This window comes from Euprymna scolopes, chromosome 4 (assembly GCF_053919585.1).
Source record: "Euprymna scolopes isolate OS-2025 chromosome 4, ASM5391958v1, whole genome shotgun sequence".
NCBI lineage: Eukaryota > Metazoa > Mollusca > Cephalopoda > Sepiida > Sepiolidae > Euprymna > Euprymna scolopes.
The window spans coordinates 37313590-37341089 of NC_136485.1; the positions used below are offsets into that span (position 1 = coordinate 37313590).

At 30.9% G+C, this 27500-nt stretch overlaps 1 protein-coding gene across 6 annotated transcripts in view; it reads right to left on the reverse strand.

Moving 5' to 3' along the window:
* Positions 1-27500, reverse strand: part of LOC145267139 (zwei Ig domain protein zig-8-like) — an 845722-nt gene that overhangs the window by 419973 nt on the left and 398249 nt on the right. For 4 of the 6 annotated variants that reach the window (XM_080123196.1, XM_080123205.1, XM_080123187.1 and 1 more), the window contains exon 4: positions 26919-27215. In XM_080123196.1, coding sequence (XP_079979322.1) covers positions 26919-27215 — 297 coding nt within the window. The remainder of the gene's footprint in view (positions 1-26918; positions 27216-27500) is intronic. The other 2 variants (XM_080123191.1, XM_080123199.1) reach the window with 1 other exon arrangement.

Here is a 27500-nt window from a genome sequence, read left to right on the forward strand (position 1 = left end):
ACGATAAGAAACGAATTTAATAAATGGACTGACATAATTATTTACTATAATAATCATAAAATATCTACAGACACTAGTGTTTCATCCGGTCGGGTATCATCAGTACAGCGTGTCACGATTAACATTCTATAAATTTGAACCCAGCAACAGAAGCCATATCAGAGAGAGAGAGAGAGAGAGAGAGAGAGAGAGAGAGAGAGAGAGAGAGAGAGAGAGAGAGAGAGAGAGAGAGATTAAAACATTTTTGTTTTCGTATAAACTGCATCGCCTGAATCGGTCTCTAATTACAAGTTAACGCATGGATAAAAACTGATTATTTATATTTATTATTTAACTTACTTTTTCTCTGATTAATGCATTTAGTCAATAAATGAACCTTTTAATCACCTCAAGTTTAATATATATATATATATATATATATATATATATATATATATATGCCTATATATAAAGGTAGGAATTAAAATAATTATTTATAATTCATAAAAAATTCACTCCTTTAGGAGTAATTTCTTAAAGTCTGGAAAATCAAAACAAATCAGCTTTGTCTTTTAAAAAAACGCGATTTTCGGACGCTGGATCACTACAAATTTTCTTAATAGCCGCGTTGTTTATTGCAAATGGAGTCAAGCTAAGCAGCGTTCGAATCCATCGACCAGCGACAAATGTAACTTCCTGCATAGATAATTGTGAAAGAATTAAATACTACTGTCTGTAAGTATAAAAATGGTTATTCATAAGACATACATATATATAGTAAATATAAATTATTATTAAAAAAATATGTTACGTCAATATTTTTAAGTTTTACTCATAGATTACTCAATAGGCGAGGTAGAAGAAACCATTACATTTCTGTATAGCTTATGTGGTATACATACATTGTTAATGACTAAGGGGGAAATCTTCCGATAATCGCAGACGAGAAAAATCGCTTTCTATTATGAACTGCCATGTTCTGAGTAACAAAACTGAACGTTAACATCTAGACAGCTACGGTGCAGGTGACATACATAGACATAAGTTCATCCTAGTTTGTGTAGCTTTCTTTATCATTGACCAACCAGATGACATCGAGACATTGTTCTCAACAGCAGCATTGCCTTTGTATAAAATGCAAACATTTGTAACACTTCGGTTGTTTGGCGCTACAATGAGCCTTAGCCGGGATTGTGATCCGTGACCATTACAAATAGACAAACGTGCCGCTTCTCTCTAGAGCAGCAATATTCTCTTTTGTGCGAACAGTTACAATATAATAAAATACAAAACAATATAATACAAAAAATATTGACGTAACATATTTTTTATAATAATTGATATATATATATATATAACTATATATATATATATATATGTATATATATATATATATATATATATACGTCTTATATGTATGTATATGTATTATTATGTACGGCATAATCACGTTGACACACCAGTTCTCGTCAGATCAATGAAGTTGAGCAATGTTGAGCCTGGCTACTACCATATGGGTGACCATTTGGGAATTCTAGGCGCTGTATGTGTTTTCCGCTTATCTCGGCATTGTTTCCAGTCGTTCTGAACCTCCACTTTCCACTGGTATTCAACAATGTGGACTCAGGAGAGGTGTGATTGGAGATTACGCAACTGTTGCCACAAAAAAAAATCACGCGCTGATATCTTACTGTGGGTATCCATAATCTGTCAAGACTGAAGGAAGTCTTTTATGTCTTATAAATAACCATTTTTATACTTACGACACTAGTATATATTTTTTATACTTAGACACTAGTATTTAATACTTTTGCCACCATCTATGAAGGAATTGACGATTGTGCTGGTCGATGGATTCGAACACTGTCATCCTTGACTTCATTTGCAATGAACGGCGCGGATGTTAAGGAAAATTTAACGTTTATAAAGCACAATGTTAAAACGGTTTGAAGTGATGCAGCGACCGGAAATCGCGGTCTCTCACAAGACAAAGCTGACCTTTTTTATTTTACAGACAGTGCTCAACTTTAGGAAATTATTCCTAATAGAGCGATTTTTAAAAATAAATTATCAATAATCATTTTTATACCTAGAAATAACCCCCAAGCAATCCTAGTCAGCAAGCGACATAGCAACATTGCTAAGAAAAATTATCAGCGAGAATACTTAGTTTTCAGAAATAAAAACATATTTTACCAGTTTATACGCAAGTCTTTGTCTTATTTTTATTGTTGTAATCTTTCATTTCATTTTTACATTTCATAATACACTATATATCTGGACTCGTCTATTTCGTTTATGCCACAAGTCCTTCTGCAAAACCTTGTATTCATGATGTCCCTTACGAAAGGATTTAACTACGGCATTTTCGTTTCTTTCTATCGACAATCAACACGTTCTACAGACATGTATGACCTAGTAATATTTTAACGATGCTGTCAGTACATATAACACCAAAGTATATGTGCTTTTGTCTCAACGAATAGGATGCAACCTTATATGATACTGACGTCCAGGAGAGAGGAGATTACGTTTTATTAATTTTATAAAAGCTCTTAAATCCCCAACACATGGGACAGATAGACACATAATTAATATACATAAAAAATAATTTAATAACTAGACAGTTTGATCTACGAGGTCGACTATCGAGACTGTGTGGAGGAAAGTGTTTAAAACAAAAAAGTAAAACTAAAATAGATACTAGATAGATTTGAAGGCGCCAACATCACAGTTTATACAAAAAGAATTATTTATATATTGAATATAATATTTCAAAGTAAATAGCCTCATCGAAAAGATTTTTGGGTTATTCCCAGCGTACTCTTACCGTTTATTGTTCGGCTAATGTCATAGAGAATTGGTTGGATAAATCATTGAGTGTCAATAGCGATCATTTATAGGCCGGCTTATCAGGAAGGAGAGCGAATTGTAAGTAAATAGGTTTTGACTGGAGACTGTTACTTGGTAGCACTTTTAATCATAGTCCGTTGGCGAAAAAATAATTGCACAAACAGAGATTAATCGACCCTTAGCCCCGCGTTCTTATTTGCTTAATTATTACCATCTGCAGGGATCTCAGATCGGCCATTTCATTTCGAAATACATTAACTCTTCGTTTCTTTCATATACGGTGCAGAGGCAGACGGACAAGTAAAAGCTGTGGCGTATTAAATGTATCTAAATGTATATCTGCTGAATGAGTACCAGTTATCGCGATTTTATATCCACTATTTTATTCAGAAATGAATTTTAGTATTAAAAAGGAAACTAAACCAAATTGATTAAACGGTGAAAAATTCTTAAAGTGCACACCAATAAAATATGAACCTAGGTTAAAGTAAAATAAGTGTTTATTTTTTAATATATTCTATATAAGACTATCCCAACTAAATAAAATTGCTCAATATACTAGATAGAGCAAATAAATCATAATTTAGGAATTTAAACTTTGTGATTTGATAAAGTTAAATTTCAAATATATAAATTTTATTGTATGCAAGACAAAGAATACAGTAGAGTAAAAATATAGTAAAATATATTTTAATATATTTTTCTATACTCTATTCTTTGTCTTGCATACAATAAAATTTCTGTATTTGAAATTTAACTTTTTCGAATCACAAATTTTAATATATATATATATATATATATATATATATATATAACAAGTAATATTTTATATTGACTTAATACATAAACAGTAGTAGATCTAAAATCGATATTTGTTTCTAATTAGCCTATTTGTCATTTTCTTCATTAGGGCATGTTTTAGCAAGATATACTCTAATTTGCTCTAGTTTTTGTCCGCACATACCGACGATAATCAATAAAAAATTTAAACAATGTACACTTTCCGTTTTTTAGTTAAGCCGCACGTCGCTGCACCAGTAGAAAACTTTATATGCATTCTTGCAGTGATTTAGTCCAAAATACATTTCACTGTAGAGAACTTACCATTGCTTTTATAAATTGTTTTTATATAATGGCTTGAATTAAAGTTTAAAATTAATCTATCAAGTATCATGGTTTATTTGTGCCACAAAAAGAAAGATTAATTTCGAACGCGTTACTGTCTCATCAAAAAACCTACTATTGATTGCATATAGCAAGCCCTTCATGTTGCTGCAGTGATAAAACTTTTCAAATGCATCTGTGATATAAGGCTTTATAAGGTGTTAACTTGGTTCAAATCGGACTGTTTTTTTTCTTTAATCAGATTTCTCGATTATCGATTAATTTTTAATCAAATTTTTCGATTATCGATTATTTTTTAATAAGATGTTTCGATTATCGATTTACGGTTTTCTGATACTTATAAGAGGCAATTAGATACAAACTATTTAAGCAACCTTCCAGATACATGAAGTATATTTTTGAGAAATTTCATAAAAATCGGCCCAGCCGTTTCAGAGTCCGTGGAAAACGAACTCACACACATAATGCCTATTATATATAGGTAGTGATTATGCTACTTCTTATAATAAAATAGTATAAATATCTCCAACAATAATATGCAGCTAAAACATTTGAAAATATATTAATAAAACAACAATAATAAAAATAACTGCTATAACATTGGCTTCACCTACATTAGCTCGACTGTGTTATTAATTAAGTTTGAAATATTTACGCATCAACATTTCCCTATTACGATCTGTAAAGTAGTTCTACTTCACTAAGTACACATGCATGACCATATTGAATGGAAAATCTTTCTAAAGGCTACACCCTGTCAATCCTTATTTCAATCTCTTTACTGTTGTATTATGAAGCTTTAATAATCATGAAATTTCATTTCAACATTGTAAATGGGAAATCTTAGATCATCTCCTCATGCCCCCACAAAATAAATCTAACTCTGTAACTTAAAATGGCATAGCACTTACCCTATTTTCCATTATGAAAGTGCTTGCAGAAATAGTATAACAGCATTTTTAGTAAATCCATTTCGAGTAAATATTAGGATGAGGGTTTTCTGATTGATTTATTATATGGCAGTCATTTACTCGAAGGAAATATGCTACTCTATAATAATTTTCACGCCATCGTTTTCGTTTTAATCGGTTTTCGGTCCTAAATTTAGTTGTCAAGGAGTCAAAGTTCAATGATTTGACCTTTGAAGACCAAACAAAACTCCTTCACCAATTTTGGGTCTAAACCCTTCAAATTATAGATGTAGGTGATTTAGACATCAGATGAAACTTGTTAATTTAGTTTGAGCCCAAAACAATAAAGTCTTGAGGGGTCAAAATTGAGGTCAATGTTTTTAAAAATTTGACCTCTGCGGTCTCTACGAAATTACTCAGCCAATTCTTAGTCTAATCATTTGGAATTTTATATAAAGTGTATTCAGACATAGGTCAAGCCTTTTAATCAGTTTTTGGCCGAAAATTTGGTTACCAAGTGGTCAAAGTTCAAAAGATTTGACCTTTGCCGTATCTAGCAAACTATTCAACTTATTTTGGGTCTAAACGTTTGAAATTTTACATAAAGAGTATTCAAAGATGCAGCAAGTCAGTTTTTGGGCGGAAATTTGGCTTCAAAAAGTTGAAAGAGTTGACCTTTACATACTCTACTAAACTTCTTCGCCAATTCTGTGTCTAAACACTTGAAATTTCAGATGTAGGTTAACTGGACATGAGTCAAACGTTTTAATAAATATATACATGTGCAGATAAAGTTATCAACAGTACATAATGCGCGAGCGAAGCCGGACGTAACTGCTAGTATATATATATATATATATATATATATATACATGGTGACGCAGAAGAATGCACGACTCCAAGACTACAGCAAACAGTGTCATAAAAGATTGTATTACACTTTATTATTTTTTGCATAGAATAATTAATAAACTATTATTTTTCATTGTTTCAAATTGTCTTTTGTATTTTAAAAATACATTATTAAATATGTATTAATATTTTTGATATATTTAAAAAAATAAATTATCTTTTATCTGACACGGTTTGCTGTAGATTTCGGGTTGCCTTCTTTCTTCATTACCATACACATATGTGTGTGTGCGTGTTTGTTTATTTGGAGACACAAGGTTAGTTATAAATGATGATTAGTACGTTATTCTTAGGGGTCCTTCAGACCAAATGTACTTTATTGCGTGTACCATATTTGTATTGTTTTGGAATGAGTTTCACAGGATATCAAGGATTACCATTCTGAAAGTCGTTAATTTTTAAAAAAAACATGCAAATCTAGAGCAATTGTTTACTTTTGTTTCATTAGTTACTCATATATGGGGAAGCTGTTTATTACCCCATTAAATCCTGATTAAGCTTTAATCCATAAAAGAGAGAAGTGTATCGTTAATTGTTCTTATAATTAAATGCCGATTCTAATTGAACGACGATAAAAATGTCTGACACTTAGTAAACTGATGTTTTTTGTACGAATTGACGAAGGGATTGTAATTTTTCTTTAGAATTCTATGAAGAATAGTTTGTTTGCATCAACATCTGAGTTCAGATCTAGCATTTCACGTTACTCTTTACATTGTAAATTAGATATCACGGTGTCTCGATTCATAACATTTAAAAAAATTAGTGGACTTTCTTTATTCTAATTATCTAATTTATCAAACTCATAATGTATGTGTGTCTTTGTCCATATTTTCAAACTCTTTTTCTTGCGAAACTAAACGTCGTAGAGCGGCTCTGGGGCCTCAAATAATTGGATTTTTATGGACCGTTCTTTTATGGGTATTTAGTTTTAAAATTGAAAATATCTCGTTCTACATTGTGTACATTCATCTTAGTTTATATTTAATTAGATCATATGCGTGCATATATAGTCACCCACACACACATACACACACATATATAATGAAAAACGTAAGATATACGTTTATAAGCCAAATTGCAACGCAATGTTTTGTGAAATAAACACATATTAATTTCTTTACATGTACATTTCAACGTAATATGCCATTACGAACATTTTATTTATTTATTCATTTATTTATTGTCTTGGTATGGTGATAAATGGAAGAATATAGAAGTGTATATATATATATATATATACGCTTTAGTTAATTCATAATTAATTTATACTATAATTACTAATTTTACAATCACACTAAAAGCTAATTGCTCAATAACGCTGAAACATATAAAAATTAATACAGGAGCGAAACTTTCCACGCATTTGTGATTTTGTAGTCCCTTGACAAATTCAGAAAAAACTTTCTTATGAAAACTTCATAAATGTAAATATTATAACTTGATAATTTGTATCTCTTTCTAAATACAACAAACAAACTTCCAATGTAAGTAGTATGTTGTTGCTATAGTCAGAAAAACATACCGATGACCTTGGCGTCCGCTCAAGGATTTTCGCATATGGTAGTTTACGAATAGCGGAAGATCATCATTCCAAATCAGCGCAATCCTGTGAAGCAGACTATCTTGCGATGGAGTTATATTTATGACTTGTTCCACCTCATTAGACTTCGACTGGGTTTGTTTCTGGCTTCCTTCTTGACAAATTGCCGTCTTGAAATCAACGTCCAGGCTTCCTGGCGTGAATCCAAAACTGCAATAAGAGCAGGGTGTCAAATATACCCGAATACTTTCTTAATAAGTCGGACTGAAAAGCAAAGTATATTAATACTTTTCCCTAAACACGTAGTCTGAAATCCTTTCAAAACAATACGCAGCTAGATATTAATCACTATATATGTGTCTATATATATAAAGAAAATCATACACACACACACACACACACACACACATATATATATATATATAAAACGTATACAAGTATTAATATATATATATAAAAGAATAATATACATGAATTAATATTGATACATACACACACAAACACAATCTGAAATATATTAATATAGATGAATATTTACAAATGCACTCCTATCCTTAAATGAATGCTTTAATATTTCAGATAAAGCATCAACATACGAAAGGGATACAAATGATACGAATTAAAATGTACACAAACGGCAGAAAAATAGATTATTTCTTGAGCACATGCTGTTTTAAAAATTACGTGTTTTCTTCAGAGAAAAAATTACTAGCAAATTAATTGTATGAATGTTTTTTTATAGAATTGCTTGCTATGATAATTGGAAAGTTGATAAATACATTTTTGCAAGTTTTCAATTGTTATACTAAAACGTATATATATATATATATATGCGTGTGTGTGTATATATTTATATATATGTATAAGTATGTATATATATATGCATATGTATGTATATATATATATATATAACTACTTCATTTACTCACATAAAATTAATATACGAAAGTATACATTTATGCGTAAACTTTAAGTATTTACTTCAACAGTGCTCAATACGGAAGTAGAGCTAGTTAGTAAGTTAAAAAATATATATGGTGTTTAGTAATATGGTTATTAATATGTTTAGTAATATGGTTTAAGCTTAAACGCCATATATATTTTGTAACTTACAACTACTATATATATATATATATATATATATATATATATATATATATATATATATATATAATAGCTGAATTAACATAATTGATTTTAAAAATAAAAATGAAAAAGGGCAAGCATACCGGGTTTCGTTCCTCTCTTAACAGAACTAAATTGAGTAAAAGTTACGATTAATAAAATTGTTATGATTATGGCGGGTGAGAAAAATATTTTTAAAAAGTAATGAAGAAATAAACGGGGACAAAATCACATAAAAACTACATTAAAGCCTAAAAAAAAATCTTTTTGTTTGCAAGGAGTAGGTGTCAATGTTTTTATAAAAATGGTTTATAGGATTTTTTAAATGGAGACACGAGTGTGACACGCTTAAGATGGCGAACACGTCTACACTAAGGTTCGTGGCGCACGCACGGTTATTTATAAGAAGATGTCTAAATTATTTTTCAGAACGTTCGAATATACATATATGGATATTCATTCAGTTTCAAAACTGTGTTTTCATTTTCTTCGGATTAACATTTTTATAATATTTAATTAAATGTTCACTCCAAACAAGGCACAACACCACTTTGATGTAGGGGGATACTATCAGGGACAATTTTCAGTGATACTAGGGAGTTGAGCAGCAAAATTTCTCTTCACATTACACTTGAACTTTTGCATGTCAGTTGGGGAAGCAGGAACCCGGAAGGGAATTCGAAAGTCTAGCAGATGGCGTGAAGAAACTTTTAGAGTAAAAGGCTTTCTTACACCTAGAGATATATACTGAGTGAGGGTGGGACATTGCTGCTTGTCGGGTTTGTCGGGAGTATTTTCGTCGAGGAGGTACAAGGGCTTGTAGTTCGTCAGAGCATCTACCATTAAAATACTTGTAAAACAGGAAAAAGGGATGCAGCATTTCGTGGATGGGACAAAAGGTGAAGCGTAGATGACGTTCAGGACCTATAAGGTTGGCGACTCTCTTTTGATCCCTGTCCAGGAGTGAGAGATTAGTAGCAGAGGCATCAGCCCAAATATAACAACAATACTCCATACATGGGCGAATGGTGGACTTGTAGAGGCACAGGAGATTTTCAGACTACGTAACTTTCTAACACGATAGAGAGAGCCAACCTTCTTAGCAGCAGCTTTGGCATTTCTCTCGATGTATCTGTTCCAACTCATGTTCCTTGTGAACGTAAAGACGACAAGTTCAAAGATTTACTTTAAGGTAATGTGTCTTTGGTCATAGCTATTGGTGGTTGAAAAGGTTTCTTGTAGTTATTAAAGAAACAAGCTTAGTCCTGACAGCATTGAACGTTCCCGTACATTTATGTCTCATTCCACTACAGACTATAGGTCTTCATCTAGGGTTTCCGAAGTTGCCTTGGATACGTGTCTATTCCTTTTCCCCTCGTGCCTGTTATATAGGGTTGTATCATCGGTATATATACCCAACTTAGAGACTATTTTATCAAGTAGGCTATTTATAATTAGTTAACTAAGAGTATAAAAATACTACTTTACATAAAAATGTAAACCCTTGGTAATTGTAAATTATCAAGTTTTTAATTATAATAGCAAGCAATTCTATAGTTCTATGTTGTTAATTATTTTAATCTGAAGAAAATGAAAACACAGTTTTGAAACTCTAATGAATATGAGAAAATACTTTTTTGTACTTCGTTTTTGAATTAATAAATTTTGGAAATTTTAAGATGCATTATATAATTCCACTTTTAAGGTACTGATCTCTCTGGATGTTGATCTTTTTTATAGGTAGGATTTAATAGTAAATATTAAAATGGTTATTAATATTTGTATATACATATTTCAAACATTATTTGCATAGTACTACTTTGGATATATATATATATATATATATATATATATATATATATATATATATATATATATATGAATATATATCTGAGGAGAATAATGGAAATAGTATTCGGATGTTACAAAGAAAATAAAAAGAAACAAACCGAGTTATGCGTCCATTAGGAAGTCTCAAAATAAAGACGAAACGTTGATGGACATGTAACTCGGTTTGTTTCTTTTTATTTTGTTTCATTCTCTCTCTCTCTCTCTCTCTCTCTCTCTATATATATATATATATATATATAATTGGAGTTTACTATCTTTCAAACGTAGGGTAACCAGTGAAATATAACGAGACTTATACAAATACTCAATACAGAAGTACAGCAAGTTACATTTTTAGAATTCCGTTTTCGAAAATAAGGGTTGGTGTCTAAAGAGGTCTGTAGTTATCAAATACTAGTAGACTGAAACATGCTCATGACTGTGTAGCGACAAACTACTGCTTATGTAAAGACACATTTAACAAATATATATATATGTATGTATATATGCATAGAAATATTACATAATCATGAAATATTAGTGTTTATAGGTAAAAAAAATAAATGAAAAAAAAAGAAATATTGTTATAAACCTTATTTAACATGACTGTTCAGGGAATTTAAAATATGCCGTTAATCTATAGGTGATGCGATAATCCGAAGGCTGCTAGGTAACACTACATAACTAAGCTTACTGTATATATTCACCGATTTGGCTAATTAAACTTCTTTTTGGTCGTGTTAATTAATGGTGGCCTATGAATGTAATGGCATACGATTAAATGTGAATTTGCAACTATTTTCCAATCATTCACATGTCAGTAATTATGATTTTCATATCTAAAATCCTGAAAGAATTAAACAGGTACGTAAGAATAAAATACTAAGAATTTTACACGCACGCTACCATACGCATATATATATATATATATATATATATATATATATATATATATATATATATATGTGTGTGTGTGTGTGTGTGTGTGTTTACCCATCTCCTTAATATTGCGACGCGAAATTAACGTGAAAACAGAAAAAAGTGTAAATTGTGGAATTTAGGAGTAGCGGTCAATTTCCTTAACGCCCGCCGTTTATTGTGTGACCTTAATATCGGATTCGTAATAATAATTTACTTAGAATGTTTTTATTTAAGTTTAACTTATTTCAAACTGATATAAATTATTACATGCCATGTTGAAATTAGTAAAAATTCCAACGCATTTCAGATGAACACATTATTACCGACTAAAGTGTCATGTCAAAATATTAACAAACATAGCGCGCCTTTTTTGATTACAGATCTTTTAAAACTACGCATTTCAGGTGAAAACATTATTACTTACTTAAGTGCCATGTCGAAATAAGTAAAATCATATGGTGCTTTTACTGATTAGGGATATTTTAAATTTACTCATTTTAGGGGAAACATTATTACCTACTTTTATGTCATGCTGAAATTATTACAATGTATATGTACAAAGCTGTTTTCTGTAAATACGGAATACTAGACCTATTCCTTCTATACACGTGTAATCCAAGATGTCCTTAAATAGTAAACAACTTGGGACCATCAGAACTTATATAAAATCGACCCGACTTAATATTACGTGTGTATCATGCACATCTAGCTGAACTCTTGAAAGACATTAGAAACAAAAACGTACTGAGAATTCTATTTGCAAATGTTTATCTTATTGAATTTCAACAAAGATGGCTGCCACACTGTCACATGATCATAATGTTGTGAGATCAGGTTACAGGCAGAACAGTTCGTCAAATTCATGCAATTGTCAGCAGAGATACCAGGACCTGAAAATCCAGAGCTTCGTAATTTATTTAAGCTTTTAATGGTCCAACCTTAATGTAAGTATTTGATTATGTGATAAAGACGTTTCTTTCTCATCTGTGTGCGTTTTTTTAAATTTTCAACTACTGTGGTATTTCCACGGCTTCTCCTAGTAATAACAAATACAAAATTTGTATGAATTTAAATTTCATATTTAAGCCTAACGGTAATTTTTTCCAGATAGAATATTAACTGCGTCATATTCTTTAAAAAATATATAAACGACTATATATTTTTATTAAAAATATTCCTCTCTTTAACAACGTAATCCTCCTCTCTTTTTTTGAATTTCTAACGCTTTTCCGGTGCTGAAATAGAGCAGTGTCACACTTTGACAAGAAATTTTTCATATATTTGTAGTGATGTTTTGTTTTCTTAATTTCATTCAGCCAGAGGAATCTTGGAATAAAGAAGAAACGTTGATGAACACATGACTCAGTTTATATGCCTCCCACTCGGCCTCTCTCTATATATTGGTTCGTTTCTTCATTTTTATTTACTGTTTAATTTTTTATTTTTATTTTATACGTGTATATGTACTATGTGCATGTGTGCATGTGCGTACTCATATGTATATGTATTTAAAACTGACGTGCCACCTTCTCATTGGCTATACCTCCTCCGTCTCCTCCTTCCTTTTCCTTTCCCGTTTTCACAGTGTATGCTCATCACTTTCACTATATCAATGAAGACTGGAGGATCGGTCGAAAACTATGTACTTGTAAAAAAGCTTTTACATTTTTTTTCATAATATAATTTTGTATTCCTGCATGTCACTAATTGAAAGCAAATAAAGAAAAGTTTTAAGCTTTTATACTTTTCGTATCCATTTTTATATACATTTTCATATATATATATATATATATATATATATATATATATATATAAATTTATTTATAAAAACATTGATGGCTACATATTTGCATACATGTTTCTGTAATCACCCGCGTTGGGGGATTACGTCTTCAGGCCAAGAATTATCGTCGAGAACTGATTTAAATTTTAGTTTTATTCCCGTGTCGATATAGTTATGGCCTGTTTCCAGTGCGTGTGTGTGAGTGTGTGTGAGTAAAATACAACACTCTTGAGTATAGATATAAGCGTATGTTTGCTTCTAGTGTGTGTGTGTGTGTGTGTGTGTGTGTGTGTGTGTGTGTGTGGATTGAACGGCACCGGTCAGTACTTAATGCCCATGTAAATGTCTTTAATTTACAAACCGCAAGACAAAAATGCTACACTCTCAAGTACCTGATGCCATAAAAACAAAAGATGGGATAGATGAACTGAAAAAAAAGGGAATATAAAAAAAGGGAAATAAAAAAGATGTTTATTATCTTCAAAGACCTCACTTGTCCTCCCCCCGCTTATAACCCCTACCCATGTTGCATTCTAACTTTGTAAACGAAATAAGAGAATGTTTTTGTTTGAAAATCAGTTCTCGACGATAATTCTTGGCCTGAAGACGTAATCCCCTAACGCGGATGATTACAGAAACATGTATGCACATATGTAACCATCAATGTTTGTATAAATAAATTCATATATACCTGCTCTGTTTACTCATTGAGCACTCTTTGGTAGACACGTTGTTTCATTGGATGTACTTCTAGGAAACTAAACTCTACTGGCTAAATATATATATATATATATATATATATATATATATATTTGTCTTAGCATAAGTATGAAATAGATCTTGGAAAATAAATTAACCTAATATGTAAATATTTAAATATATACCGTACTTTTAATCGCGCAAAATCCGGGGGTAATTGCGCTAACAACGAAAACAAGTCATCTTTATATGCGTGGTTGCCGAAAGAGCACTTTTAGCTAGTTGGAACAATTATCCCGGACTTGGCGCAATTACACAAAGTACGGAATATAGCTTCACTTAAAAAAAAAAAAAACTCCTGTAACAGTGGTATAAAACGTTAAGATGTATTCTTTACTTTAAATTGTTCTATTTCGCATTTTTTCTAATACCTATGGCCGTATTATATTCTTGTTATATATAGTGGAGTAAAAATAAAATTTCCTATTCTAATGCAAGAAATGTTTCAGTTTACTAAAACCTCAAAAGTTATGTCTGAGAAAATAACAATATTTATTTGTTATATAATATATAACTGATACGTCATACAATTGATAAATACAAATTCATAATTAAGACTCAAATCCTGAATGCAAAATTATGGAAGCTTCATCATTACTACGTATATAATTGTTTATCGGATGCCCAGGAGACCTCATTGGTTTCTAGGAAATATCAGAAACTCATCGACCAAAAGTTTTAAGTCTAACGCCCATCAAAGTTGATTTAATAAATGTCAATTAACTTGGACACTTCCACCAAATTCTGGTGAGAATATTTTTGGATTTTAGGAAACACCAATTATCCGTCGCGAAAGGAATAAACAACTATGCATTTATTAAAATGTATTTCAATACATTTCATTTTTCATAGAAACTTTCTTCGATGCCAACAATAACCAAAACTTGATCACTGACGAGTGTATCAGAAAGATTATGATGACCCAATGGTTAATAACATAGACTTAAAAGCTGAGTGCATCGAGTTTGAATCCAGATGCTGGCAAACTTCACTTGGCTACTCTCGTAAATACCGGATGCCTTCTTAGCGAAGATTCTAACTAGAAAGATATCGGGGAAACGAGTGCCAAGGATAATTATACAGTTCATACGAAATTACATTAATGATACTCAAGAACAAAAACAACTTTTACAAGAGTTCTCGTCTTCTAGATGGATGGTATAACAAGGTAAACGAGTCCATTCCGCCGTGTGTGGGAGGGGAGGGGGTAACTCCGTATCTGTTTTATACCACGTGTTTCTAATTAACCATCGGCAGAAGCGTTTATGTTTCAGCATTACTGAATTACAAAAAATTCTGTAACGTTTTATATAACAAAAACGCCTACCCCTATGCGTCACATGATTTTTTGAGGAATTTTATCACATATTTTTTTGCAGGTTATCGCCTGATCATCAGTGCCATAAGTTTTTAACTGCGATAAAAATCATAACGATTTTATATTGGCTATAATGTTCAATACTGCTACGTGGTTTAACAAGACCATTATTTGCCGGATATCTTAGCTCCGTTGGTTTTATTATGATTTCGTCCTTGCAAGACGATAATGTGAATAATAAAAAAAAAATGATTGCATCGCAGTCTAGTTGGGGGCTTTTCTAGGACATTACACAATATTCGATAAAGGGTATCGACCTTTGATTCGCTTAACGTTTTGCATACAGTTTTAATGTTGGACTGTATTTTTTTTCCTTTTGATATTGTTTTATTTTATTAGTAGCTAACATACCAGCATTTGAAGGGGGACTAGTTAGTAATTTATTTGTATGAATAACAACTGATTTTTTACAACTTACTTGCCTCCCCACGAGGGCAGTGTTTGACACAAGGTCCGTTTTTAATGTGGGGAAAATGTACCTTCTCAAAAATGAGCACTCTGAATAGGAACAAAAATGTCTCAGTCATGCAGTATTTCTCCTCCACTAACCGAGAACAAAAATGAAGTACAGCATCAAAACAGATACTACTCTTTTCTCCTTGCCAAAAAGGAATTGATTTATTACTGTTGTCACATACGATGTAAATCTTGCTGTAAAACAAGATACATTTAATCGCGGTTAAACTTAAAAAAAATAGTAAACGCGTGAAATTTTACTTCAAAACAAATACGTTGGATAAGTTTAAGTTGAAAAAATAAAATTATACGGTTTCTCCATCTCCTAAATCTGTGCACACATCATCTATGTGTCTGGAAATCGATTCATAATTTTAGTCAAATATAAAGAACAACGAAATGTTTGTGCGTGTTTTCTTATAGATACACATATTACTTCCTTCATTTTTATTATAAGATATTATTACTTCTGTTTATAAACAATAAATCTGCAGATTATTAGGGCTAAGGCAACAGAATATTCTTTTCATTGTTTTGATCCAATATACTTTGAATGTGGTTATTAATATGTTTATTAACATGTTTAGTAATATGTTTATTAATATGTTTAGTAATATGTTTATTAATATGTTTAGTAATATGTTTAGTAATATGTTTAGTAATATGTTTAGTAATATGGTTATTAATATGTTTATTAATATGTTTAGTAATATGTTTAGTAATATGTTTAGTAATATGTTTATTAATATGTTTAGTAATATGTTTATTAATATGTTTATTAATATGTTTAGTAATATATTTATTAATATGTTTAGTAATATGTTTAGTAATATGTTTAGTAATATGTTTATTATTATGTTTAGTAATATGGTTATTAATATGTTTAGTAATATGGTTATTAATATGTTTAGTAATATGGTTTAAGCTTAAACGCCATATATATTTTGTAACTTACAACTACTATATATATATATATATATATATATATATATATATATATATATATATATATATATATAATAGCTGAATTAACATAATTGATTTTAAAAATAAAAATGAAAAAGGGCAAGCATACCGGGTTTCGTTCCTCTCTTAACAGAGCTAAATTGAGTAAAAGTTACGATTAATAAAATTGTTATGATTATGGCGGGTGAGAAAAATATTTTAAAAAAGTAATGAAGAAATAAACGGGGACAAAATCACATAAAAACTACATTAAAGCCTAAAAAAAATCTTTTTGTTTGCAAGGAGTAGGTGTCAATGTTTTTATAAAAATGGTTTATAGGATTTTTTAAATGGAGACACGAGTGTGACACGCTTAAGATGGCGAACACGTCTACACTAAGGTTCGTGGCGCACGCACGGTTATTTATAAGAAGATGTCTAAATTATTTTTCAGAACGTTCGAATATACATATATGGATATTCATTCAGTTTCAAAACTGTGTTTTCATTTTCTTCGGATAAACATTTTTATAATATTTAATTAAATGTTCACTCCAAACAAGGCACAACACCACTTTGATGTAGGGGGATACTATCGGGGACAATTTTCAGTGATACTAGGGAGTTGAGCAGCAAGATTTCTCTTCACATTACACTTGAACTTTTGCATGTCAGTTGGGGAAGCAGGAACCCGGAAGGGAATTCGAAAGTCTAGCAGATGGCGTGAAGAAACTTTTAGAGTAAAAGGTTTTCTTACACCTAGAGATATATACTGAGTGAGGGTGGGACATTGCTGCTTGTCGGGTTTGTCGGGAGTATTTTCGTCGAGGAGGTACAAGGGCTTGTAGTTCGTCAGAGCATCTACCATTAAAATACTTGTAAAACAGGAAAAAGGGATGCAGCATTTCGTGGATGGGACAAAAGGTGAAGCGTAGATGACGTTCAGGACCTATAAGGTTGGCGACTCTCTTTTGATCCCTGTCCAGGAGTGAGAGATTAGTAGCAGAAGCATCAGCCCAAATATAACAACAATACTCCATACATGGGCGAATGGTGGACTTGTAGAGGTACAGGAGATGTTCAGACTACGTAACTTTCTAACACGATAGAGAGAGCCAACCTTCTTAGCAGCAGCTTTGCCATTTCTCTCGATGTATCTATTCCAACCCATGTTCCTTGTGAACGTAAAGCCGACAAGTTCAAAGAATTACTTTAAGGTAATGTGTCTTTGGTCATAGCTATTGGTGGTTGAGAAGGTTTCTTGTAGTTATTAAAGAAACAAGCTTAGTCCTGACAGCATTGAACGTTCCCATGCATTTATGGTCTCATTCCACTACAGACTATAGGTCTTCATCTAGGGTTTCCGCCGTTGCCTTGGATATGTGTCTATTCCTTTTCCCCTCGTGCCTGTTATATAGGGTTGTATCATCAGTATATATACCCAACTTAGAGACTATTTTATCAAGTAGGCTATTTATAATTAGTTAACTAAGAGTATAAAAATACTACTTTACATAAAAATTGAAACCCTTGGTAATTGTAAATTATCAAGTTTTTAATTATAATAGCAAGCAATTCTATAGTTCTATGTTGTTAATTATTTTAATCTGAAGAAAATGAAAACACGGTTTTGTAACTCCAATGAATATGAGAAAATACTTTTTTGTACTTCGTTTTTGAATTAATAAATTTTGGAAATTTTAAGATGCATTATATAATTCCACTTTTAAGGTACTGATCTCTCTTGGTTGTTGATCTTTTTAATAGGTAGGATTTAATAGTAAATATTAAAATGGTTATTAATATTTGCATATACATATTTCAAACATTATTTGCATAATACTACTTTGGATGTATATATATATATATATATATATATATCTGAGGAGAATAATGGAAATAGTATTCGGATGTTACAAAGAGAATAAAAAGAAACAAACCGAGTTATGCGTCCATTAGGAAGTCTCAAAATAAAGACGAAACGTTGATGGACATGTAACTCGGTTTGTTTCTTTTTATTTTGTTTCATTCTCTCTCTCTCTCTCTCTCTCTCTCTCTCTATATATATATATATATATATATATATAATTTGAGTTTACTATTTTTCAAACGTAGGGTAACCAGTGAAATATAACGAGATTTATACAAATACTCAATACAGAAGTAGAGCAAGTTACATTTTTAGAATTCCGTTTTCGAAAATAAGGGTTGGTGTCAAAAGAGGTCTGTAGTTATCAAATACTAGTAGACTGAAACATGCTCATGACTGTGTAGCGACAAACTACTGCTTATGTAAAGACACATTTAACAAATATATATATATATGTATATATATATGCATAGAAATATTACATAATCATGAAATATTAGTGTTTATAGGTAAAAAAATAAATGAAAAAAATGAAATATTGTTATAATCCTTATTTAACATGACTGTTCAGGGAATTTAAAATATGCCGTTAATCTATAGGTGATGCGATAATCCGAAGGCTGCTAGGTAACACTACATAACTAAGCTTACTGTATATATTCACCGATTTGGCTAATTAAACTTCTTTTTGGTCGTGTTAATTAATGGTGGCCTATGAATGTAATGACATACGATTAAATGTGAATTTGCAACTATTTTCCAATCATTCTCATGTTAGTAATTATGATTTTCATATCTAAAATCCTGAAAGAATTAAACAGGTACGTAAGAATAAAATACTAAGAATTTTACACGCACACTACCATACGCATATATATATATATATATATATATATATATATATATATATATATATATATATATATATATATGTGTGTGTGCGTTTACCCATCTCCTTAATATTGCGACGTTTAGTAATATGTTTATTAATATGTTTAGTAATATGTTTATTAATATGTTTATTAATATGTTTAGTAATATATTTATTAATATGTTTAGTAATATGTTTAGTAATATGTTTAGTAATATGTTTATTAATATGTTTAGTAATATGGTTATTAATATGTTTAGTAATATGGTTATTAATATGTTTAGTAATATGGTAATTAATATGTTCAGTAATATGGTTATTAATATGCTTAGTAATATGTTTAGTAATATGTTTAGTAATATGTTTAGTAATATGGTTTTTAATATGTTTAGTAATATGGTTATTAATATGTTCAGTAATATGGTTATTAATATGTTTAGTAATATGCTTAGTAATATGTTTAGTAATATGTTTAGTAATATGGTTTTTAATATGTTTAGTAATATGGTTATTAATATTTTTTGTAATATGTTTAGCAATATGTTTAGTATTATGTTTATTAATATGTTTAGTAATATGGTCATTAATATGTTTAGTAATATGGTTATTAATATGTTTAGTAATATGTTTAGTAATATGTTTAGTAATATGCTTAGTAATATGGTTATTAATATGTTTAGTAATATGGTTATTAATATGTTTAGTAATATGTTTAGTAATATGTTTAGTAATATGCTTAGTAATATGGTTATTAATATGTTTAGTAATATGTTTAGTAATATGGATCAAAGAATTATTCTTTTTAATTCAAAACGTAAGCAGTTGATGATAATTGTTAGTGAAAAATTACTCCCGTTTAAAAATATGCCGAGCCGGATTAATTATTTTTGAAAGAAACTGGAGCGAATTACACAAACTGAATTATCTAATATATAAATATTTTGTAGCATTTTCGAAGTTACTATCGATAGCTTCTCCCTTAAAATATCTTTATTTCATTCTGGTTATCCAATTTTTTTTCTTTTATCGTATATGTTTTTATATGGGCTGATGTGGTTCTCGGTTGATTAACTGTGTCTAACTGTGTCGGATATATACTCGGGAGTCAAAGGAACGAAAACATTAATCTGTTGTCCCTAGTATTTATTAATCTACCTTAATTATTATTAAATACTAGACTACCCGTGACCCGTTGGGTCAGTATGTTAGATTAGCTATGGAATTAATGTATGAGCGTGACACTTCTGACGTAAAGAAAATAGTTTTTGTGACACAACAGAAACATTTCTATGAAAGTATATTAACGTGAAAAAAGAATATAGATAAATTTCTATGAGTCATTCTGTTTATAATTGTTTATTTTTGAAAAAAAAATTACAGCCATTGAATTATAAGTGGTTTGCCATATAGGTAAATGTGCACTGAACAGATACCATAATACTTAAAGTTAAATTCAAATTTTGATATATCTTGTTTAAATGAAATTGTTAGTTGAAAGTACAGAATAGTATAAAAACACTCTCCCCATGTTAAGGATGGCCTTTTAAATAGAAAATGAAAATAAAATGTAACTTTTTTCATTTATTTTAAACAAACATTCGTGACCCATTGGCTCAAATATTTAATTTATATGTTAATAATAAGGTCAATAAAACTAATTAAGACGATGTGGAAATGAACGATGTAAAAAAAAGCAGAAAGTATTAACAATTGTTTATTTTGATAATTTAAACACGAAAAAAACAATTGGGACGCTGAAAACGTACACAGTAAAACAATACGTTTTATTGTGTTGATTATTTATTGAAAAAACAACAACATTTTCGAGGTTATTTATTTTTGTTGGTAGTGTAGAAGAAAATGTATGAATGTTTTTAAGAAAGGTGTATAAAAAATGGAGAATAAATAAAAAAAAGGAAGAACGTGGGTTAATCGCCGTTGTAAAATGCTCTTATATTTGTCAACGGGTCAAAATTGATTTATTTGTAAGAAAATTGCGACAGTATAATTGTAATACAGAATAGTTGCAAAACATCCCCACCCTTCCCATGTTAAATAATAATTTCTAAATAATAACGCTAATATTTCAGTCCACAAAAGTAGCAATTTGTGTTTATTTGTTTACGCTGTTATCGGTTTATGTTTATGTACACATGCGTAACAGGAAGTCGTAAACCGGATGTGTGGTTACAACACTCATTACAGGGTTATTTGAGTTTTATAATTATATAGATTAACAGCAAGGAGATCTGCCATTACTCGGGATTGAATGAGGATCAACGAATGTTACACGCTTCAAATACTTTTATAGCCATCGAAATCGTCTGTTTAAATCAAATCGATGGATTCGCTGCTCTAGTCGGGGACTGTTTACGTTGGACTGAGAGGAAGCTTCACTTCCGCTCGCAGTGACTAAGTCTGCAATACATTCTAGTGTACGCTCCATTGCAGATAACCTAGTGTTAATTATATAAAATTGTTTTTAAATTGTAGCTTCAATTAAAGTTAAAAAATGCAAAAGTCAAGTATTACAGTTCAAGTGTGTTCTAAACAGAAACATTAATGTCGCTCGCGCCCCTGTATTATCATAGAGCATGCTGCTGATTTTATAGGCCAGACCATTTTCTTTATACGATGAAGAAACTTCTCACTTCCACTTCTAGTGTATATAAGGGTTGTATAAGAGTGCTCCTTTTGGTGCGCCGTTTTTATAATCGAATTTTTTCGATTATCAATTTCCGATACTTATCGGAAAAATTCCGATACAAATCCGATCTACAAACACTCCCAGACACATAAAGCATATTTATGGGGAAAAATGGCATAGACTTTTCGGAGTGCACAGGGAACGAACTCACACCTATCTCCCCACATACATTTATACACACAAAGTGTATTTTATAAATGAGTAAAGATAAAGAATAAAGTATGTTCTTTTTTTTTGTTTAGAAAATACATTTTCATACGTGATTATCGAAACGAACCGGACACACGTACGTTAATAGTTTATTGTATTGATATATTGTAAACTTTAAACAAAGGCTTTTGTTTGTTTAACATAAAACCTTGTACATAAATTAACAGGCCTGAGAGCCCGGCGTTACCCGGGTATTTGACAAAAAAAGTGCTAGTAGGCAAACATGGTCGAACATGTACTACGAAGGAGGAAAAGAACGTGAAAAAACGCTGACGTCTTTGTCGTTGCGTCTATTGCCAAACCGGAAGTGGCAAAGGTTTAAATTAAGACTAGTCAATCGAAAAGACGGGATGCCTTTCGAAAATATCGGCGAAAAAAGCGACCCCATAGAAAAGTGCCCAGTTGAGGGTGAAGGAATTCATTTTTTCAGCCAATATTTCGATATTTGTCGTCCGAACGATTAGGCGTCAAAACGATACAGATCTCGTGAAAATTTGTCGCCTCTGACGAAAGTTATAGGCATACATACATACATACATACATACATACATACATGATGATTGCAACGTCTTGTCAGACGAGTGCAACTTCCTCAGACACTTAAAATCCATGAGCCCAAAAATGACTTCCTTCCCCACAGGACCATTTTTATAGACAAATACCTGAGGGAGTATCTATAAACAGATGATGTTACAGAGTCTTATCTTTGTACGACAGCTAAGTCTCTCTCTCCGTTCAAAATGTTGAAAGTCAGCAACAAGCAAGAGCAAGATAGCCAGCAACAAGTTAAACTGCAGACCAGCTTAATGCGGGTACTGGTCTTCCGCTTTATGGTTTTTTAAATCTTAGAAAGGTTGCCTTCACCACGGCTTAAGGGAGCCCTCTCCATCCCAACACACACATACATACACACAAACACACACGGTGCTAATTGGCCGTTGACCCCGAAAAAAGGGTTATTCGCCCTTTGAAAGATCTTGTTTTTAATCCTTCATGGAGACTAGCCGCCCTCCTCGCCAAACAAGTCTGGACTGGGTTACATGGTACGAGTAGCATATGACATGACCTGACTATAACATACATACATGCATACATACATATATGCATAAATTTAAGCAGATAGGTGAGATTTATATTATATACAGTCTTCTATAAGTAATTATATTGTTAATTTACCATTAAAATGTTTGAAATTTATAACGGATTTTCAACAATTCATGTATTGATTGCTGTTAACGTTCGAACTGTCCCTTAATCGTTTATAATTTTATTTAAGATTATCGTAGAAGTAATTTTAATTTTCTTTGCATTTGCAATTTCTTTGGATTAACCGTTTCCATAGAGCGTGACTTTTTAGTAATATCGCAACCTCAGGATTATCCATTGGATTTTATTTAGTATTTTAGCAACAAACGTTCTGCATAAACCGTTGTTAATAAATTAATGATGACGTTATTGTATTAAGGTTGAAACCGCTTAATGTTAAACATGTCTGAACCTTTACAAGAAGAAAGACGCTACAATGCTGAATATTCAGACCAGAAAAGATGGATCGTATGTTTATATTTTTTTGAATTATTGTATCAAGCTAAAAATGAAAAATGGCGGTTTTCTAGAATAACTAGAAATGATAAAAAATGTAAACCAAACTAGCTAAGTTATTCTTCTATACCTAGCTGGGTGTTTTTTTTTGTTTTGCTTTAACTTAATGTTTTTAATTAAAAAATAAAACCTGCCGAGTTACAACGGAAAAGAAAATGTTGGTTTCACTTGAGCTATATTCTAATCCAGGTAATCGATCCAAAACTGAACATAAAACAAAATACTGATTGAAACTCATCCAATAAATGTAAGGTTTTACAAGTATTTTGTTTATTTCTCGATTCTGTTGTCATTATAAGTGAGTGAATTTTTGGAGTTTGACTAATATTCTGTTTTTCGGTTTTACTCAGAGCTTTACACGGCTTAAAGCACAAAAACAAATCTAAGTTAAAACAAACCATTAAAATTAAAATCTGATTAATAATTGTACTTGTATTATTTCGAGGAGTGATTCGCCCTTGATCAAAATATGTTCTTTGTTAAAAATAGTATGTATACAAAACGTTTATAAAAAAATTACAACTATATGCAAGGTTAGTTTTAAGTTGAACATGCAAGTTGGCCATTGTTCAATCGCTAAATCGAATTGCGATAATAACAACCCGTTGTCGTCTTTGAAAGGCAACATACACGTATTAATTTGGTTGTGAATTACCGTTAATAATAAATCATTATTTCAGCCAACAAAATTTCATTGCCAAAGGAAATACATGTTATTCTGTAACAATGACTTTCGACTTTTTAGTCTATGAACACCTACATATATAAAATATTATATGCAGTGTATCACAAAAGTGAGTGTATCACAAAAGTGAGTACACACCTCACATTTCTTCAAATATTTAAGTATATCTCTTCATGGGACAACACCGAAAAAAATGATTTTTTGACACAATGAAAATGAGTTTGTCTACAGCATATATAACAGAGTATACTTATTTTCCCCTTAAAATAACTCAAAATATAGCCATTAAAAGCTAGATCTTGGGCCAAAAAGTGAGTACACTCCTTACGAAAAGTTGTCAATATTTACATACATGTCAACTCTCAATATCTTGTGTGGCCACCATCATTATCTAAAACTGGCTTTACTCTCCTGGGTATGGAGTTTACCAGAGCTTCACATGTAGACACTGGAGTTCTCTTTCATTCTCCAATTATGATGTCGAAGTACAGGCGGATACTTGAGACTTTGCACACTTCCACCTTCTGCTTGAGGATGCCCCGAAAATATTGAATTCAGGCCTGGAGACATGCTTAGCCAGTCCATCACCTTTACCCTCAGCCTCTTCAGTAAAACAGTGGTTGCCTTGGATGTGTGTTTTAGTCAATTGTAATGCAGAAACACTGTGGATACATGTGACGCACTGGTAAACTCCATGCCCAGGAGAATAAAGGCAGTTTTGGATAATGATGATGGCCACACAAAATATTGAGAGTTGATATGTTGTATGTTAATATTGATAACTTTTCGTAAGGGGTGTACTCACTTTTGTTGCTCGGGATCTAGCTTTTAATGGTTATATTTGGAGTTATTTTGAACGGAAAATAAATTCGCTCTCTTATACAAGCTGCAGACAGACTACTTTTCAGTGTGTAAAAAATATTTTTCAGTGTTGTCCCATGAATAGATATACTAAAATATTTGAAGAAATATGAGGGGTGTACTCACTTTTGTGATACACTCTATACAGTATATAAAATTCATATGTAATATTTTATATACATAATATATAATATATAATATTAATAATAAATAATGTATATATATATGTGTGTGTGTATGTTGTGCGTGTATGTGTATTCGCAATGACCAAAAGTCAGAATTAATTCACAATCATAATTTTTGTTTATTTTTTTGTACGTACAATACAAGTAAATGCTTACATTTTCCCAGAATTTTTCTACTATATCGAGTAAGAAAAATAAACTAAAATAAGCAGAAGTGATTGTACATTGATTCCAGCATTTGATAAATTGGATGGTAACTTATGTACATATATCTTCTGAAGATGCAAATATGTTTACTGAGCTTATTATGTTTTAACAATTTGAACTATATTTTAACGCATATATACTTCCTAAAATATATAAAAACAATAAATATTGATATATACTCGTATATATATATGTGTGTGAATTTATGTATATGTGTACGTGTGTGTAATCTTTGTATATATGTACGTATGTGTGTATGTGTGGCTTATGCAGAATAGCCCACTTAAAAGTAGCTCGATCTTTCTAATCTTTCTCTTACTGACCAACTGACACCACAAGACAAAATGCTATTCTTTTTCAAACAAAATGGCGCTACATGATATGTTTACGGAAGAGAGAACAATAAGCAAAGGGTTATGACCATCACTTTCCCCGGACTTCATAATGTGATTTTTATCTTTGGGTGTATTTAAAACAAACTGTTTATGCAAATAATCCTCACTATCTAAATCAACTTAAGGAGAACATGACCAACGCTATCAGAAAATAACCGGAGAACTCTGCAGGTAGTATCTACTAACGTTGTTAAACGTGCCAAGAAGTGCATAGATGTCGACGGGGAGCACTTTAAGCATCTTATATAACACTGCATGTAATTAAAACGATGCTACAGGTAATTTAAACAATAAAAGAATGTTCCTCCTCTGTACTACATTAGCTGACCTGTTTTAAAGTGTTCCTCTCATATATATATATATATATATATATATATATATATATATATATATATTGAGTAAAACGATTCATAATTGTGAATTAAAAATTAGTTTTCAAAACGAAAAAACAAACAAAATCAAGTTTTTTTTTTCATTTTAAATTAATTATGAATCGTTTGACTAAATATTGATATAGCTATAGGATACCTATACTTATTCAGCTTAATATATATCTACACTACAATGGGGGCTGTTTTCTTTTCAAATTATTAATAAATCTACTAATACATTAAAATAAATCTGCTCTTTAGACTCCAGGTCTAATTCCCTCTAAAATATGTAAAACATAATAACATATAACATTTCCTTATTAAATTTTAAGAAAACATGTCTATAAAGATATTATTCAAGACAATACAACATGGATGTCGTCATACAAATGTGTAGTCGAAATAGTCGTTGCAGAAAAGAGCCGACTACTTACTTCCCGTACCGTTTAAAACGTTCACCTCGATAGTAGAGGCGACTTTGTTGGGCGTCCGGCAGATGTAGGTTCCACCATCTTCTAACCGGCTGTGTTCGATGTACAGCGAGCTGACGGTCACTTTATCGGGTGACGTGTACTTCGTGGTCAATACGCGACTGTCTCGAGTGGAGTAAATTCTTTGACCCTCTTTGTACCAGTTGATATCTCGCGATTGGCCATCACTTCCCGACGAGTTGCACGTGAGGGAGATCGGAAAATCTCGGACAACGTACCGACTCCCCGACACTGTCAGAACTGAAACAAAAAAGAAGAAATAATACATTAATACTGACTATTATAATGAGAGTAAAAAAAATAAATATTTTTATTCTTTAAGCACGATTGAACATTTTAAACTCATTATACTGTATATATATATATATATATATATATATATATATATATATATATATATATATATAGTAATGTGATTGATAATTTAAAATTTAAAAATCAAATTATAATTAAATTAAAAATCCGTTTAATTTAATTATAATTTGATTTTTAAATTTTAAATTATCAATCACATTACTAAATATT